Source organism: Schistocerca americana, chromosome 6 (genome assembly GCF_021461395.2).
Source record: "Schistocerca americana isolate TAMUIC-IGC-003095 chromosome 6, iqSchAmer2.1, whole genome shotgun sequence".
NCBI lineage: Eukaryota > Metazoa > Arthropoda > Insecta > Orthoptera > Acrididae > Schistocerca > Schistocerca americana.
Window position 1 is genome coordinate 44,311,435 of NC_060124.1, and position 20,394 is coordinate 44,331,828.

General features: G+C 44.4%; 1 protein-coding gene and 1 non-coding gene across 2 annotated transcripts in view; one reads left to right on the forward strand and one right to left on the reverse strand.

Annotated features, from left to right (window-relative positions):
* LOC124619816 (acylcarnitine hydrolase-like) overlaps nucleotides 1-16,919 on the forward strand; it is a 53,363-nt gene extending 36,444 nt beyond the window's left edge. Inside the window, exons 8-11 of the mRNA XM_047146412.1 lie at nucleotides 1,723-1,913; nucleotides 2,005-2,131; nucleotides 4,152-4,278; nucleotides 16,637-16,919. Of these exons, the coding sequence (XP_047002368.1) occupies nucleotides 1,723-1,913; nucleotides 2,005-2,131; nucleotides 4,152-4,278; nucleotides 16,637-16,799 (608 nt within the window). The 3' untranslated portion in view covers nucleotides 16,800-16,919. The remainder of the gene's footprint in view (nucleotides 1-1,722; nucleotides 1,914-2,004; nucleotides 2,132-4,151; nucleotides 4,279-16,636) is intronic.
* Trnas-cga lies at nucleotides 10,361-10,435 on the reverse strand. The gene has a single exon. It is a non-coding gene; the product is annotated as a tRNA-Ser (tRNA).
* Nucleotides 16,920-20,394: the final 3,475 nt, after the last annotated feature.

The window sequence follows — 20,394 nt, forward strand, 5'->3', positions numbered from 1 at the left end:
ATCTCCGTGGCACTTGCTGTTCGAACTTACCGGTAACAAATGTTGCACTCTGCCTCTGAATTGCTTCGGTGTCTTCCTTCAAATGGTTCAAATGGCTCTGAGCACTATGGGACTCAACTGCTGAGGTCATTAGTCCCCTAGAACTTAGAACTAGTTAAACCTAACTAACCTAAGGACATCACAAACATCCATGCCCGAGGCAGGATTCGAACCTGCGACCGTAGCGGTCTTGCGGTTCCAGACTGCAGCGCCTTTAACCGCACGGTGTCTTCCTTCAATTCGATCTGATATGGCTCTCACCTACTTGAGCAGTACTGAAGAATAGGTAGCAGCAGCGTTCTATATGAGGTCTGATTTACAGATGAACCACACTTTCCTAAAAGTCTCCCAATAAACCGAAGCCAATCACTACTCTTCGCCATCACAATTCTCACATATTCGTTCCATTTAATATCGTTTTACAACGTTACGCTCAGATAATTAAATGATGCGTGAAGCAGGACACTTCTAATGTTGTATTCGAACATTACAAGTTTTTTCCCTACTCATGCCCATTTTACACTTTTAGAGCTAGCTGCCATTCATCACACCAATTGCAGATTTTGTCTAAGTCATCTTGTACTTTCCTACAGTCACTCAACTCCGACGCGTTACCGTAGACCACAGAATCATCAGCAAACAACCGTAAATTGCTTCTCACCCAGATTCGGCAAATCATATATGTATATACGTAAGCAACAGCGGTCCTATAACACTTCCGTGGGATACTCTGACGATACCCTTGTCTCTGATGAACATTCGCCGTCAAGGACTTCATGCTGGGTTCTGTAACTTCGAGCTACTCACGCACCTTTGAACGTATTCCATATGGGCGTACCATCGTTAATTGCCTGCAATGGGGCACCCGGTCAAATGCTTTGTGGAAACATAGAAAAATGGAATCAACTCGTTGCCCTTCATCCGCAGTTTACAACATATCATGTGCGAAAAGGGCACGCTGTGTTTCGCACGAACGACACTTTCTAAAACCATGCAACTTCATCGACGTACGCTTCTCAGTATTAATAAAATTTATTATATTCGAACTGTGAACGTGTTCAAAGATTCTGCTGCAAAACAAAATTAGGGAGCTTTCACACTTACCAATAACAGCAGGAAACTCTTGCGTTTGATGATGATGAGGAAAGTTCCCTGGAATACAAAATAACTACAATAATTATATAGATATTCCTACTTGTGAGTGTAAAATGTGCTTCCATCAATAGTAATTGCTTTTGTTACATAAAATCGCTGAAAGTTATGCGGCTCAGTTTTTCTTACATAGAAAATGCAATTTGCATTTTTTAAGCACAGAAAATACGCAGTGGATTGACACTGAACGATATGCGGTTCCAGTCATGCGCAAAACATATAAACACACGAAGAAGAAACAAAGAGAAGTTGTCGGCTCCCAGTTCCTCTCTCATACATTCATTTCTCTGCCAATGTTACCAATACGTCATTTACGTACATTACCAAAACTACTGAACCGTAGGTTTGACAGAGAGCAAAACTATATGCAGACCTGATTTCCTCAGTGTATCACTCGCTAGTGAAGCATAAAGAAAGGAAGTAAGGTAAAACGAAAATTACCCATCGCTGAGAGTAGGTGTAGAAGAACAGGGAGTTAGAATGTAACTTACTGACTACGCGATTCCCATAGTGTATTTTTTCTTCTTACAGATGCGGGAGGCGAGCCCACCATCGCCGAATCTGTGCTGGAACAGCTGAACTCGGACTTCGAGGCGGCCATCGACTTCGTCCTGCGCCTGGGTGACATTGAGTCTAAGCGGCAGGCGGCGGCCGCCCTCAGGCAGTACTACTTCGGCAACGTCACCAACATCACGGCTGACAACACCGTCCAATACGCAGCTGTGAGTACACACGTACCGCAACCAACTAAACAAGAATTTCGAACTTAAACTGGGTCGCATGATTAATGCTTTCGCTTCGCTTTTCTCTCAGATGATGACGGACCTGAACAACGGAGAGCCGGCAGACACGACGGTGCGACTGCTGAGCACCACCATGACGCAGCCCATCTTCTACTACCAGTACGACTACACGGGGAAAAGTCCGGTCGAATTGCCTGGTGAGTGAGGGGCAGAGGTGGTTCATTTGTCGCTGACACACGAGTGTACTATCGAAATCTTGCATGGCAATAACTTAACTCTAACTCCTCGCGAACAGGCCATGCAGGCCCAAAGGTACCGACCGGCCGCCGTGTCATCCTCAGCCCACAGGCGCCACTGGATGCGGACCGCTCTTCCGGCCGTATGTCAGTTTCCGAGACCGGAGCCGCCACTTCTCAGTCAAGTAGCTCCTCAGTTTGCCTCACAAGGGCTGAGTGTACCCCGCCGACAGTGCTCGACATACCGGATGGTCACCCAACCAACTGCTAGCCCGGCCCGACAGCGCTTAACTTCGGTGATCTGACGGTAGCCGGTGTTACCACTGCGGCAAGGCCATTGGCATGGCAATAACTTAATCGCTCAAAAAATGTTTGGCACTACCCTCAATGAAAGGTTCCTTTCTTAGGCCTCAGAAATCATGAAATTACATTTGCGATCCTTGTGGGATCTTCCGCACACGTTGCTTATAGGGTGCCTAGAGGATGTTGAATTCTAGAAAGCAAACTGACAATACTTAACTTTTATTACAGCAAATGTCGCTAGCGAGAGACGACATGAAAACAGAAACGTTCTTACTACGCATAAAGTCCAAGTAAGCACTTGATACGAATCACGACAATCTGATAGCGTAGCACTAACCCCGCTGCAGATTGGGGCCATCTGAGTGGCCGAAGCTGGCAGGAGCGACGCGTATATTCATTTGTTCCCGCTGTCGGTCTTGGCGCGGCGCGATCCAATTCCGCGCACCACTGGCCTCCGTTTCCTCACCGCCTTTTCTGTGCTTGCGTTCCGCATCTTCTTTCCGACTCTTTTGGTTACGCCAGAACAATCCTGGCCGGATTCTACACACTCCAAGCGACAATCAGTGATCGACACGCATTGCGCAACGTACTGCTCCTCGGTATTGTTAAACTGTCAAATCGGTATAAATAATGATTGCCAGCTTCGCTGTGATTGTGATATGGTGTTAACATTGTCTTTCATTTCAATCAATAATTAAAGAACGCCGTATTGGCGTGAACAGACCGACGTCATTAAAGCAGTTAACTGCTCCCGTGAGACAGAAATCTTTGAAGGTATTGATCCCGTGCTTGACCTCCGCAGTCAACAACATTCGGCCTATGGCCGCTGTTTACCACTTACGGCTCGCTCGTACACTAAGCAGTACTTCATCGGGCATGGTGCCCAAAGAAATTGGGCAAGAGAAGACCTCGAATGGAATCTACATCCACGGTATTGTCGTGTGACTAGGGCCTCCCGTCATGTAGACCGTTCGCCGTGTGCAAGTCTTTCGACTTGACGCCACTCTGGCAACTTGCGCGTCGGTGGTAATGAAATTATGATGAGTAGGACAACACAACGCCCAGTCTTTGAGCGGAGAAAATCTCCGAACGAGCCGGGAATCGAATGCGGGCCCTTGGGATTGACATTATGTTGCACTGACCACTCAGCTACCGGGGGATGGTAGAATAATGATGAGACAACAGCAGTACTAAGATATAGGAAATATGGTTATTTTTTAAGAAGCTTAACTACGCATAAATCAAGGAGAGGGTATGAGACATTTTCATTGTGAGTTACCGTCATACACTTGACTGTTTTGAGAAGCAGCAGCAGTATTCCCTTCAATAGGCCGAAAGGCGTGAGAAGATTTGTGACGAATTACATGTATTAGCCTTTTGAGGCAGAGGCGTTCGTCGATGGAATATTAATGTTCCGGAACAGAAGTCCGTATTTAAATCCCAACATCAGTTTCAAGCTAGGAGCCAATACGATTTTTCATGTGTATTTTAGCAGACAGTATGCAATGCTCACGAAGCAGGCTGGATTACGTAGATTACTTTCGATATGAGAGAATGTCGTCCCTGAAGATAGAAGACGTTTTTCAGCAGATCCAAGAATACGTATAAATACCACAGATCATTGCTGCTGAAGACTTTAAAGCGATCGAATATAAAGAAGAAAATTCTTATTCTTCAGGTGCCACGCACACTGCAGACCTGGACTCCATCTGGCGGGCGCCCGACCAAAACCTGGACCCTAACTCTGACGAGCAGAAGGTGCGCACCACGGTCGTCAAGCTCTGGACAAACTTCGCCAAGTACCTGTGAGTATTCGCTGACACGCTGGCTGCATAACGTTTGTTGACTAAGTACGGCGTTACCACACTTTGAGGACGCACCTGTTGTGGACTGGCAAGACAGCCAATCCACTATGACAGGAAGCCGAAAGGCACGCGTTTAAGCTCACGCAGGCTGGCGTGAGGTCTGAAACAGGTAAAGTAATTGAGACTAGCAAATAAAGTACGTAGCTGCTGGAATACTTAACTTTAATCCATAATTGGTGAACATCGCTCTTGACAGTACATGTTTTACAGCATCAATAGCAACTGATAGTGGCGCCTTGCTAGGTCTTAGCAAATGACGTAGCTGAAAGCTATGCTAACTATCGTCTGGGCAAATGAGAGCGTAATTTGTCAGTGAACCATCGCTAGCAAAGTCGGCTGTACAACTGGGGCGAGTGCTAGGAAGTCTCTCTAGACCTGCCGTGTGGCGGCGCTCGGTCTGCAATCACTGATAGTGGTGACACGCGGGTCCGACGTATACTAACGGACCGCGGCCGATTTAAAGGCTACCACCTAGCAAGTGTGGTGTCTGGCGGTGACACCACAGCACCCACTGTCTAGGGGTGCATCCAGGACTAGTAATCAAATTGTACTCGTCCCGGGTCGAATCTCGCCACTGTTTAAATTCTGAATAAAAATCATTAGCAATGGAGGCCGAGTACTTCTTGTATAAGAAGTCATTCTCGTTTTGCCGACAACTTTGTCAAAGCGGGTGGAGGGCCGACAGAGGTTCAGGGCACTCTCTTGTCCATGCGGTAGGGAACTGTCCATAAAGGCATAAGAATCAGCAACGATCCACCGCATGAATATGCAGAAGGGAATGGAAACCACTGCACTAAGGACATATAACGTGAACCCACAGGACATGTGACCTGTAATTGAGAAAGTGTCATGATGATCCCTCCAATAGCAAAAGTTTCCAGATCAGTCCCACATTCGGATCTCCGGAAGTATGGTGTCAAGAGCAGGTGACGATGAGAAAAACATTGAATAACCAACGGAAGGATAACGTTCTACGAGTCTGGGCGTGGAACGTCAGAACCTTGAACGTGGTAGCGGAAATAGAAAGTCTGAAAACGGAAGTACAGAGGCTCAATCTAGATATAGTGGTGATAATTAACGCGAAATAGAACGGAGACAAGGATTCTCGGTTAGACGAGTGTAGGGTTATATTAACAGCAACAGGAAACGGTATAAAGGGAGCAGGATTCGTTATTAATAGGAAGGTATGGTGGAGAGTGAGTTACTGTGAACAGTTCAGTAATACGGTTGTTTTCAACAGAATCGATAACAAATCGAGAGCGACAACTGTTAATGAGTTATACATGCCAACGTCGCAAGCAGAGGATGAATAGATACAGAATGTGTATGGGAATACTGAGCAGCTAATTCAGCACCTTAAGGGAGATTGAAATTTAACAGTCACAAAGGACTGAAATGAGTTTGTAGGGGAGGAGAAGTAGCAAAGTTTATGCGAGAATATCGACATGGCCCTAGAAGTGAGAAAGGAGAAAGACTGAGTTCTGCAACAAATATCGAATACCCTGTTCAGGAATCATAAGAGGAGGAGGATATTTGGAAAAGGACGGGAGATCATGGGAATATTTTAGCTAGTCAGGTAGATAGTCTGAAATCAGATACTTGGTTGTAAGGCGTACCCAGGAGCAAATATGGACACTGATCACAATTTAGTAATGATGATGAACACGCTGAAGATTACGTGACTAGTCAGGAAGAGTCAACGCCAAAGGAAGTGGGATACGGAGCTACTAAATAATGAAGAGATATGCTTAACGTTCTCTGAGGCAATGGATACTGCGATAATGAATAGGTCAACAGGCAGTTCAGTTGAAGAGGAATGGCATCTCTAAAAAAGACAATCGCAGTAGTTGGAAAGAAAAACGTACATACAAGCAAGGCAGCCGCGGAGGAACCATGGATAATAGAACAAATACTTGATCGATGGAATAAGGAAGTACAAAATTGTTCAGGGAAGTTCAGAAATACAGAAATCAAGTCACAGGAACGAAATATGTAGAAATTGCAGGGCACCTAAGACGAAATGTCTTCTTAGGAAAAGAAATGTTTGCCGGAAGGACTGCTCAGCGAACAGTAAAGTCAAAACAGCCTTCGGTAAAATTGAAAGCGAGGGCGATAACGTTAAGATGTCAATGGGAGTAACAATTTTAAATGCAGGGGACAGAGCGGATAGGTGGAAACAATTTATTCAACGCCTCTTACAGGGAGAGGACTTGCCTGGCGTGCTAAAAGAAACAGGTTTCCACAGGAAAGGGTGGGGGATCTAGTACATAATCAGAATTTACAAAGATTTTGATGGCATGAGATCAAATAAGGCAGAAGGGACAGATAACATTTCATTGGATTTTCTGAAATCACTCGGGGTGGTAGCAACAAAACGACTCGTCACTTTGGGGTGCAAAATATATCAGACTGGGGATATACTATCAGAGTTTCGGAATAATATCATGCACACAATTCCGAAGACTGCAAGAGCTGGCAAGTATGAGAATCATAGCACAATCAGATTAACAGCTCATGCTGACAATAATAGTACACAGAAGAATAGAAAATAGAATTGAGGGTGTGTCGATGACGATCAGTTTGACTTAGGGAAGGTAAAGGCACAAGAGAGCAGTTCTGCCGTTGCAGTTGATAATTGAAGCAACGCTGAAGAAAAATCGAGACACGTTCATAGGATCTACCGACCTCGAAACAGTGTTCGACAATGTAAAATGGTGCAAGATGTTAGAAATTCTAAGAAAAACAGATGTAAGCTATAGGCAAGATGGGAATATGCACTACGAACAAGAATCATTATGGAACAACGAAGTGCTCCGATTAAAAATGGTGTAAGACAGGAATGTAGTCTTTCGCCCCTGGTGTGTATTATATACGTCGAAGAAGGAATGGCGAAAATAAACGAAAGGTTCAACAGGAGTGGGATTCGAACTCAAGGTGAAGGGAATCAGTAATAAGATCCGCTGTTCACTTTGGTATGCTGTGCGCAAGTGAATAAGAATCACTGGATTAGTTGAATGGAATGAACACTGTAATGAGTACGGAGTGTGGACTGAGAGTAAATCGGAAGATGAAATTAATGCGTAGTATCAGAAATAAGAGCAGTGAGTAATATAAGATCAGGACTGGGGATCACGAAGTAGACGAAGCTAAGGAATACTGGTATGTAGGAAGCCCATGACGGGCGGAGCAAGGAGGACGTAATAAGCAGACTAGCACTGGCAAAAATGGGATTCTGACCAAGAGGGGCCTACTAGGATCAAACATACACCTTAATTTGAGAAAGGAATTTCTGAGAAAGTACATTTGAAACACAACATTGTGTGGTAGCGGAACACGGACTGTGACAAAACTGAAGCAGAAGAGAATCAAAGCATTTGAGACGTGGTGCTACAGACGAATGTTGAAAATCAGGTGGACTGATAAGTTTAGGAATGAAGATGTTTTCCGCAGAATCGGCGAGGAGAGGAATGTATGTAAAACACTGACAAGCAGAACGGACTGGATGAAAAGACATTTGTTACATCAGGGAACGACTTCCGTGGTACTAGACGGAGATGTAGAGGGTAAAAAATGTAGAAGAAGACAGAGATGGGAATACACCTAGCAAATAATAGAGCATGTAGGTTGTAATTCTTACTTAATTAGGGGGCATCAAACGCAGAATAAATTGGGAACTAAGCAGTGTTCTACGACTAAAAATCCATGATATTCTCTTGCGGTTATTGTCGGGTCCGAAAATCATAGTGAAGTAACAAGTCCACAATTCAACTCGCCACCGTACCAGATAGGGCGATAGTGCTGAGTCTTGTGGGACTATGAGGACACTTTCATGTTCCAACATCGGCTGCTGATTAAGGAACCTGTATTTTCTTTGTTACGGTTCGCACAACTCACCAGTCACCAGTTTCGACGTCACTGGTGAACCTCAAGAAAGAACACACAACGAATTCTGTGGGTTTGTGTGTGACTTACTAACAGATAAAAATATTTCAATTAGTACAACTCAAAAATTCGTACTGTAAGTGGTGGACATGATAATTCCACGTATCATACATGTGCAAGCGTCAAGTTTAAAATACACTTAATGAATTAAAAAAAAAAAAAAACAAGACTGACATGTTGAGAGTTGTCAGCGTGCAAGCTTGCTAAAAGGTTGTATAATAATTTGTTACGTCACGATCCCCTAGGTATGCGTTACAGGTTTCGGCAAGTAGCTGCCATTTTCAATGTTCTTAATTCACTGAACAGTTTCCCACAATTAAACAAACAAGTGTAATTATGCACTCTGAACATCTTGAATGTATGTAATATATTTCAATGAATGTACATTATGTCGTCACATGATAAAAAAAGTGACGGACGATGTCTGTACCCAACTTCTCTGCAAATCCAGTTCATTTCAATCCGAAGTTAATAACATTGCTGTATCCCTGTCTGTGTGTTATCATAATACAGTTGAACCACAGTCACCTCGTGTCTCCAGGCCTGTTCGAACCGTACTTCCTATTCTGTGATTTTCAAAAGAATATTCTCTATCAACTAAAATTTGTTGCAGACCTCTATTAGTACTCTCCTTCTCTCATTCCTACTACTATACCATTTTCTGCTGCAGTTGACGTTAACCTACACTCGTCTCACCAGAAATCGGTACTTATTTCCATTTTACTTCACTAATCCTTACAATAGCTGGATTGAGTCGTTCCATATGTCCTTTCAGATTTCCCAGTTTTCCAACCACTTTCAAACCTACGATATCCAAGGGCACTATTAACATATTACCGTTTCGTTGGTTGCTCAATAGTTTTCTCATGGTTACCTCCGTCTTGGTCATTCTATTCAGGAGATTCTTAAAGGGGACAGATCCAGAACCTTACGCCAGTGGAGTGATTATGAAGTCACTTTTTCAGTTACAGGCCACATTTCCTGTGGATAAACATTACATGTATTTAAGACAATGGTTGAGGTTAGACTTCCATCTTCATGTTGTTTACCATACCGACTCTTTCATCTTTTACAAACAGCTCCCCATCCCAAGATCAAGAGACTGCTGTGACAGCCTGTCCGCTCCTCCACCTTCTTTGACAGGGCCGTTGACAGTACTAGGGTGATCTATGATAACAGAAGTCGTCACCTGTCATTGCTGATCATTTTCATTCAAATCGGGACCCAGGACGTTTTAGTTTTGTCAAAAACCCTATCTCTAGACCACAGACCACTTGGTTTGTCACCGATCTTCAACTAACACAAAGAAGTGATGATTTGCAAAACCCAATCCGTGCCTTGACGTCGTTAAACTGATAGACAACCAGCAGAAAGGAAGTCCTTAGACGCAGCATAAACGAATCAGCCAACAACTACGGGGTAGACGAGTTATTTTACACCAGCTACCACCAATGTCTGCTAGTAAAGATGAACCAAAGTCAGTTTTTGTAGCTTTTTCTGTTAATGTCATATTTACGTGAATGGTAAACTGTGGAATACTTCTCTTCAGATGTTGACTAGAGAAAGTTGCTTACCAAATAAAAAAAGCAGAGTTCACATTAAAAAATAGATATAGTGCTATTCACATCATCGTAATGGACGAAGTTACAAGAACAATTATACTGTTTTTGCCAACGTGGTAGCTAAACATCATTTGCTTGATACATTTTGATATTGCTCCTGGATAAGCAGCTGCAACAGCAAGTCGTATACTCCTAGCTCACTCATTTGTTACATAGTTTAATTCTTAATTTCTTTGCGTGTTTTTGGTACTTGCATTGTTTAATTCATAAATTTCGGGCGTATTATAGTATTTGAGAGTTGTAGCATCGCGTTTTAGTACCTGAATAGTGTAAAATCGCGTAGTCTCCTTCCGCCGCCGAGCAGTGTTTCAGCAGTGCGCAAGTAGCAGCATTACTGCATTTACTAGGCAATCTTGTATTTTAATAACCGTTTAAATTTTGTGTCGATTTCAGAATGAGATTTTCACTCTGCAGCGGAGTGTGCGCTGATATGAAACTTCCTGGCAGATTAAAACTGTGTGCCCGACCGAGACTCGAACTCGGGACCTTTGCCTTTCGCGGGCAATTGCTCTACCAACTGAGCTACCGAAGCACGACTCACGCCCGGTACTCACAGCTTTACTTCTGCCAGTACCTCGTCTCCTACCTTCCAAACTTTACAGAAGCTCTCCTGCGAACCTTGCAGAACTAGCACTCCTGAAAGAAAGGATATTGCGGAGACATGGCTTAGCCACAGCCTGGGGGATGTTTCCAGAATGAGATTTTCACTCTGCAGCGGAGTGTGCGCTGATATGAAACTTCCTGGCAGATTAAAACTGTGTGCCCGACAGAGACTCGAACTCGGGACCTTTGCCTTTCGCGGGCAATTGCTCTACCAACTGAGCTACCGAAGCACGACTCACGCCCGGTACTCACAGCTTTACTTCCGCCAGTACCTCGTCTCCTACCTTCCAAACTTTACAGAAGCTCTCCTGCGAACCTTGCAGAGCTAGCACTCCTGAAAGAAAGGATATTGCGCTCTCTGTAGATTAGTTCAGACGTTCTTCGCACAACAGTTTTTAGCATGAATAGGGACTGCAACTGCTGTGTTCGGATGCAGGCTGAGTTGGCATCCCTACGCGCCCAGCTTCAGGCAGTGTTGGCTTCGGTCACACAGCTTGAGGCTGTTGCCAATGGGCATCACTGTGGGGGTCCGGATGGGGGTTTGTCGGGGACGGCCAGCTCGTCCCACGCATCCCCCGATCGGACTACGATTGTGGTTGCCCAGGATACTGCCCGCATTCAGGCTGATCCCTCACCTGTGGCAGAGTGGGAGATCGTCTCAAAGTGTGGCAGGGGGCGAAAGACATTCCGGAGGGCTGAACGGAAGGCCTCTCCAGTTTGTCTGACGAACCGGTTTCAGGCTCTGTCTCTGGCTGATACTGATCTTCGGCCTGACATGGCTGCTTGTCCAGTTCCAGAGGTTGCCCCTCAGTCTGCAAGATCCGGGCGGTCGCAGAGGGAGGGCTTACTGGTAGTTGGGGGCTCCAACGTCAGGCGCGTAATGGGGCCCCTTAGGGATATGGCAGCAAGAGAGGGGAAGAAAACCAATGTGCACTCCGTGTGCATACCAGAGGGAATCATTCTAGATGTGGAAAGGGTCCTTCCAGATGCCATGACGGGTACTGGGTACACCCATCTGCAGGTGGTCGCTCATGTCGGCACCAATGATGTGTGTCGCTATGGATCGGAGGAAATCCTCTCTGGCTTCCGGAGGCTATCTGATTTGATGAAGACTACCAGTCTCGCTAGCAGGATGAAAGCAGAGCTCACCATCTGCAGCATCGTTGACAGGACTGAGTGCGGACCTGTGGTACAGAGCCGAGTGGAGGGTCTGAATCAGAGGCTGAGACGGTTCTGCGACCGTGTGGGCTGCAGATTCCTCGACTTTCGCCGTAGGATGGTGGGGTTTCGGGTTCCGCTGGACAGGTCAGGAGTCCACTACACGCAACAGCCGGCTACACGGGTAGCAGGGGTTGTGTGGCGTGGGCTGGGCGGTTCCTTAGGTTAGATGGCCTTGGGCAAGTACAGAAAGGGTAACAGCCTTAACGGGTGCTGGGCAAAGTCAGGACATGTGGGGACCAAGCAGCAATCGGTATTGTAATTGTAAACTGTGGAAGCTGCGTTGGTAAAGTACCGAAACTTCAAGCGCTGATAGAAACCACCGAAGCTGAAATCGTTATAGGTACAGAAAGCTGGCTGAAGCCAAAGATAAATTCTGCCGAAATTTTTACAAAGGTACAGACGGTGTTTAGAGAGGATAGATTGCATGCAACCGGTGGTGGAATGTTCGTCGCTGTTAGTAGTAGTTTATCCTGTAGTGAAGTAGAAGTGGATAGTTCCTGTGAATTATTATGGGTGGAGGTTACACTCAACAACCGAGCTAGGTTAATAATTGGCTCCTTTTACCGACCTCCCGACTCAGCAGCATTAGTGGCAGAACAACTGAGAGAAAATTTGGAATACATTTCACATAAATTTTCTCAGCATGTTATAGTCTTAGGTGGAGATTTCAATTTACCAGATATAGACTGGGACACTCGGATGTTTAGGACGGGTGGTAGGGACAGAGCATCGAGTGACATTATACTGAGTGCACTATCCGAAAATTACCTCGAGCAATTAAACAGAGAAGCGACTCGTGGAGATAACATCTTGGACCTACTGATAACAAACAGACCCGACCTTTTCGACTCTGTATGTGCAGAACAGGGAATCAGTGATCATAAGGCAGTAGCAGCATCCCTGAATATGGAAGTTAATAGGAATATAAAAAAAGGGAGGAAGGTTTATCTGTTTAGCAAGAGTAATAGAAGGCAGATTTCAGACTACCTATCAGATCAAAACGAAAATTTCTGTTCCGACACTGAAAATGTTGAATGCTTATGGAATAAGTTCAAGGCAATCGTAAAATGCGTTTTAGACAGGTACGTGCCGAGAAAAACTGTGAGGGATGGGAAAAACCCACCGTGGTACAACAACAAAGTTAGGAAACTACTGCGAAAGCAAAGAGAGCTTCACTCCAAGTTTAAACGCAGCCAAAACCTCTCAGACAAACAGAAGCTAAACGATGTCAAAGTTAGCGTAAGGAGGGCTATGCGTGAAGCGTTCAGTGAATTCGAAAGTAAAATTCTATGTACCGACTTGACAGAAAATCCTCGGAAGTTCTGGTCTTACGTTTAATCAGTAAGTGGCTCGAAACAGCATATCCAGACACTCCGGGATGATGATGGCATTGAAACACAGGATGACACGCGTAAAGCTGAAATACTAAACACCTTTTTCCAAAGCTGTTCCACAGAGGAAGACCGCACTGCAGTTCCTTCTCTAAATCCTCGCACAAACCAAAAAAATGGCTGACATCGAAATAAGTGTCCAAGGAATAGAAAAGCAACTGGAATCACTCAACAGAGGAAAGTCCACTGGACCTGACGGGATACCAATTCGATTCTACACAGAGTACGCGAAAGAACTTGCTCCCCTTCTAACAGCCGTGTACCGCAAGTCTCTAGAGGAACGGAAGGTTCCAAATGATTGGAAAAGAGCACAGGTAGTCCCAGGCTTCAAGAAGGGTCGTCGAGTAGATGCGCAAAACTATAGACCTATATCTCTGACGTCGATCTGTTGTAGATTTTTAGAACAAGTTTTTTGCTCGAGTATCATGTCGTTTTTGGAAACCCAGAATCTACTATGTAGGAATCAACATGGATTCCGGTAACAGCGATCGTGTGAGACCCAACTCGCTTTATTTGTTCATGAGACCCAGAAAAGATTAGATACAGGCTCCCAGGTAGATGCTATTTTCCTTGACTTCCGGAAGGCTTTCGATACAGTTCTGCACTGTCGCCTGATAAACAAAGTAAGAGCCTACGGAATATCTGACCAGCTGTGTGGCTGGATTGAAGAGTTTTTAGCAAACAGAACACAGCATGTAGTTATCAATGGAGAGACGTCTGCAGACATTAAAGTAACCTCTGGCGTGCCACAGGGGAGTGTTATGGGACCATTGATTATCACAATATATATAAATGACCTAGTAGATAGTGTCGGAAGTTCCATGCGGCTTTCCGCGGATGATGCTGTAGTATACAGAGAAGTTGCAGCATTAGAAAATTGTAGCGAAATGCAGGAAGATCTGCAGCGGATAGGCACTTGGTGCAGGGAGTGGCAACTGATCCGTAACATACACAAATGTAATGTATTGCGAATACATAGAAAGAAGGATCCTTTATTGTATGATTATATGATAGCGGAACAAACACTGGTAGCAGTTACTTCTGTAAAATATCTGGGAGTATGCGTGCGGAATGATTTGAAGTGGAATGATCATATAAAATTAATTGTTGGTAAGGCGGGTGCCAGGTTGAGATTCATTGGGAGAGCCCTTGGAAAATGTAATCCATCTACAAAGGAGGTGGCTTACAAAACACTCGTTCGACCTATACCTGAATATTGCTCATCAGTGTGGGATCCGCACCAGATCGGGTTGACGGAGGAGATAGAGAAGATCCAAAGAAGAGCGGCGCGTTTCGTCACGGGGTTATTTGGTAACCGTGATAACGTTACGGAGATGTTTAACAAACTCAAGTGGCAGACTCTGCAAGAGAGGCGCTCTGCATCGCGGTGTAGCTTGATCGCCAGGTTTCGAGAGGGTGCGTTTCTGGATGAGGTATCGAATATATTGCTCCCCCCTACTTATACCTCCCGAGGAGATCACAAATGTAAAATTAGAGAGATTAGAGCGCGCACGGAGGCTTTCAGACAGTCGTTCTTCCCGCGAACCATACGCGACTGGAACAGGAAAGGGAAGTAAAGACAGTGGCACGTAAAGTGCCCTCCGCCACACACCGTTGGGTGGCTTGCGGAGTATAAATGTAGATGTAGATGTAGATAAATGTTCGTGATGGTGTAGATAGACGCGACACCCTGAATAACAGTCGGAATACGCAGGTGAGTCCTATCTCACGGTCTGGTAGAACGGAGCACAGTCGTCAGCAAAGAATAGCACCGTCCGAAGTGATTGTGCGTTGCTCGATGGCGAGTTATATCAAGTATGCCAACAGTTCTGACGATGTGATAGCCCTCCTACGTCGTCTTGCAACGGTCAGTGGCGTCTGTAGTAGCGATGATATTGGGCTATCGATCTCACTTTTACGAAAACGGGAGCCTGTATAATTGCGATCTTAACCGCATGGGACGTACTTGTCGTACAGTGACAGTGTTCTTCTCTTGTAGCATAACATCTTTAATAGTCATAAGGGTCTTATCTTGGCCGATGAACGAGATATGATACTCCTATTAAATATTCTAAAATTTCCCTCAAATTTAAGCCATGCTCTCTCAAAGCACATTCGTAGGTTCCACCACGTTCCAACTCAATGGACAGATCGATCTCATTTTCAGAATATCCGTACTGCTTGTACATATAGTTTTGTTTCCTGTGCTGAACTGTCAATTTCGAAGTTGGTGCACGCTTTTCAACCTCCAAAGATGTCCTAAGTTCATACACTCTCAGCACTTTCACTGACTGTCATTTGATGCTTCTCAAAGGAAATTTGAAGTAAAACAGATGTAAGTTAGCGATGATAGCGATTAACCTTCCACTGAACTCAGTAATAAATTTTATCTCCGTTAGTAACAATTCTGACTATATTATGGAAAGGATAGACAGTTAATTACCATATACAAGAGATGTTGAGTCGCAGACAGACACAACAAAAGAGTGTTATACATCTTAGCTTTGGGACAGAAGGTGTTTTTCTAAAGTAGGAAACACACGGACATTCATGCGGGCACATCTCTGACTCTCTTGACTACTGTTCTGGTCAATGGGACCTTTGTAGTAGGACTGGGATAAGAACACGAAATTGAGACTCACTCCACAAAAGCCATCTTTACTGAAATTAATTTACTCTGAAAACTTTTGAATGGCAGATATTACTTCTGCATTATTTAACAATGCATGAAGCTGACGTTTAAATGTCTTCGTCACCCTTATTGAGGAAGAAAATTTGACACCCAATAACCGACAAGTCAATAAACCTGCAGCTAAGATTCCTAAGGTTCCCCTATAGCAGATGATGAAACTAAATGTCAACAACTAATGGGACATGCCCAGGAAACACTATATCATCATTGGTGTTTAGTCAAAACCACTGTGTTGAATTGTAGATCATTTTAGTCACTGTCTTGGCAGCGTTTGCAATAAATTTGTCATTTCTCACAGCAGTCAGAGAGTAGGGGGAAAAGGAGAAATACCGTAACTTTTCTAATTTTTTAAAGATTAACCAGCAGAATTGTAGTGAATGTGCCGATATCCCGTCCCCAATTGTTTTAGAAATGTGGACAAGAACCTCTGTACGTATCCTCACTGAGGAAATTAAGAATTACGTTTACCGAAATGGAACCACAATTTAAATAAATTACAACAGATCATGCTGTCTACTGAAACATAATGCTTAAGCGGACTAACATTATTCTAGAAACGTAAAGTATGCTAACTTACAAGTTTTAGGTTTTCTTGCCATAATTAAAATTGGAAGGTGGTAATGTATGAAGCAGGCTATATCTGAAAGCTGTGCTTGTCATTGTGGTCACTTTTTATATCTCTCACTCTTTACTCTCTCTTACTCTTCCTTGGAGTTTTATTTACTTTTAAAATTAGTGTCTTGACTGCCGAACTTAAGACACAGATTTCCTGTCTCTCGATGCTTGTTAAGCCGTATGCTCTGACTTCTAAGTTCTGATGCTTGCAGGAATCCCACCCCTGAGGATGATCCTGTGATTGAGGGCAGCTGGCCTACCTACAACCTGGAAACCAAGTACTTCCTCAACATTGACGTCAACTCTACCGTCCAACAAAACAGGAACGCTGAGCGGATGGACTTCGTACACTCAGTGATTCCTCCTTACTACTGAAACTCGCTGTGATTAAAAAACTGTTGACTACATGTCGCATTATTTAAGTACCGAATGTTAATTAAAGACTGGATGTATTGTACTGTAGGAATGCTGTGTTAATAAAGTATTGTAAATTAACAACCGTGTAGCATTTACATAATACTTGCTTGTGAACGTGAGCAGAGCAATGACCTAAAATGATGGATAGTATGTATTTACTTATCCCTCACTGTATAAGCTGTAAAATCTGAATCGTGCCTATTCTCCAAGTCTGCAGGAGCAAGCACTGGCGCTTCAAAGTCGAAAGTATGTTACCTTCTTTGTTCACTTTCGTTGTTTCGTCGTACCACTTTCACCGTACCTTTCGAACGTCTGCATCAGCTGATGAAATGCCAGAAAGATGCGTATATCCCCTGTAGTATCGTGTGGGTATTATTGTCCATGCGCTCGGCGTCTATTGTTTGCAATGCCTTGCTGGAACTTGCAGAGTCTACGAAATATTTGGAAAATGGGGTTAGACAAAGAAAGTGTAATCGGATACTTAAAGATTCAAGCATCCGACCACAAGATCGATCTTCATATATGGAATGGAAAATTGCGTTTGTGAGGAACTGACGGTTATCAGAATTAATAAAGGGAGCCGAACCACAACCTGTTAACTGAGTTGACAATATGCTGACATGCCTCCAGTAGGAAAAGTCAAAATTCTTTACGAAAAACTGCGTTGCCTAGTTGATCAATTTCATGCAAAGAAGCCACTGAGTCATAACTGCACCCTATCTAATTGCTTTAACTGAGCCCTTAAACCTCACTCACAAATTATCCCACAGAATACTCGAGACTTGCTGTGGCTCCTCACTCACCGAATGTCTGACTTCTTGGCTTCCTCTGCTCGCCAGTTTTGTTTATTTACCCCTCACCCTGCCCTTTATGACACTGAATTTTCCATCTCATCATCTTTGTCATTGCTGGGCTCAGTTTGCAATATCACCTAATGCACTACCGAGACTGGTTAACCACACCTACCAACCTTCCTACAATGAAATTTCCGCTCATCCAAGTCGGTAAGAGACTGGGCGGCAGCTGGTGAATAGTACGGGAATTTCCGAGTCATTTTGATGCTGGCTTCTTGGGGCAAAACCTAGCGAGGACTGTACATTCGCTAGTGGATTTCATTGCGGATTTGCTCATAAACGTGGCTCAGAACCCCTTCAAGTGTTTATTTGCAGACTTGTGTTGCCGAGACGGCTGCTAGCAACAACAAAGGCAGTTTTTTGTAATTTTCCAAGCCACTGGGACTCAGAACTGTGTTTCTGCTGCTGGGACGAAAAATAAGGGGAAGGCAGCTGCAAAACTCATTGCCGAAATGACTATCGCAACCGCGAACCCTGTCAGCAACAAAACAACATGGAGAGGGCTCCATAAGCGTGGTACTGCACGGTGAACTGGAATTCCAAAACCACTCATCTTCTGTGCAAATGACTTCAACATGAAAAAGTTCGTTTTACTGCCAAGGATTGTGTCATCATTTTGGTTGATTCGATCCATCCCATGACGAAATATTTTCTCCCCAGTGGCACTACTCTTTCCAAGACTAGAGGGTCCTTGCATTAATAGCACAAGGTTTTTGTGGATGAATTTCCGTCTGTCCCCTTATCACCACATCTCAATACGATTGGGTTTTTGTAGTGTACTTCGGAGAGAAGTGTGCTTGATCGCTGACCACCTCTTTTATCTTTACCTGAACCTTCCACTTCTTTGCGGGAAGAATGGTGTAAAATACTCTCTAAAACCATGCAGGATACGTACTTATCTATTCCAAGACGACTGGAAGCTGCTTTAAACCCCGATCGATTTCCTACATCGTGTTAGGCAGGATAATACGTTTCCTTTTTGGAGCTTTCTTATTCTGCCGAACCGCTGTACGTTTCTTTTCTGATAAGCATTCAGTCCCCTTTCGCACCTCATCTGGCCCGTTACACTACCCGATCTTACTCACATTGGAAAATTTCTGGAACTATTTGGGAAGTAAGTGAAACGTAGAGATCATATCTGCAATTTGGCTTCTCTACGGAACCTAATATCCTCAGAGTGGCTTGATATGTCACATGTGAATAAACTGTTGGGATTCTCTCATCACCGAAATGAGGCTATTATGAAGAACTAGAGCTGATGTTGAACGGAACTGGCATGATACACAGGCGTTTACACTTATACGACCGGATACGCTCAGTGGGTTGCTTCTTGCAACATAAGTCAGCTCCGTCTGTGACATTTTCTGTCACCATTTTGTGCTTCTGCCAGTAACAGGCCTGGGCAAGGTCCTGCTTCCTCCAAAATGGTTCAAATGTCTCTAAGCACTATGGGACTTAACATCTGAGGTCATCAGTTTCCTAGACTTAGATCTACTTAAACGTAACTAACCTAAGGATATCACACACAGCCATGTCCGAGGCAGGATTCGAACCTGCGACCGTAGCAGCAGCGCGATTATGGACTAAAGCACCTAGAACCGCTCGGCCACAGCGGCCGGCTCCTGCTTCCTGACAGGGCTTCTAGAAAATATTCAGATCAGGTGCGGGGAAACTACTACTATTGTGGGAAGGTCGCCAACTATTACTCCTGCGTAGTAAGTTCCGGCCGCAAATCATTCTGAGGAATTATGGAACGATCGGGCTGTCATCTCCAGAATGGGTGAAGCCCTTTTACCATAGACGTCAGAAGCTGCTTTTGGCGTGCACAACAGCCCACATGCATGGCCAAGTATGGCAAAGATTGGGCAGGAATGCCTTTACACAGGTTGTCCCAGGAGGAATGGTCAATATTTAGGGATATGACACGAACGATCATTCGAAGCAGAAACATTTTGTGAAAATGGGCTACAAAGTGCTTGCTTAAGAGCTATGAGCACTTCTTTGCCTTCGATGCAGTGAAACATATCTCTTCTACTGCAAGCTCTTAGCTTGAGAGGTGTTAGTACGGACCAAAAGAAAAAAATAATTTCCAGTAAATATAGTCTCTAATATACATACACTAAGAGCTAAGACAACTTGTTTATCTTCGCTATTGTGGAACACATCTCGTCTGCTGGACAAGTGCTTATAGCTGTTCAAAAATGCGTTTTGTAGACCATTTTTACTACAGCTTTTTGCTTCGAAGGATGGTTCCTGACATACTCTTGAATATTGACGATTCCTTCTGGAATACACAGTAGAAGCGAGAGTGTGTGTTTGTTTTCTAGTGGGAAAAGATGTTGAACAACAGCAACGAAAGTCGGCAAATCAAATAATTGGCGAGGCAAAGAACTGTGCTCCACAGTCAGCTGTATAGCCCCATACATGGTAAATTTTGGAGAATAGTGTTGTGAATCGTTTGTGACATCGGCTGGGAAGTACAAGACCCTAGTACCCTCCCGGATAACCGAGCGCTTTGAGCCGCTGCTTCTGGGGAGAACCTGATCCACCGGATCGAATCCGCTGGCCGGATTAACGTAGAGGGCTGGTACGCGAGACAGCTTGGATGAGGTTTTCAGGCTGTTTCCCACGTACCACTAGGCGTATACTGGGCTGGCACCCTTGTTGCGCCACAGGTGAACGCAAGGAAGACGTTTAGA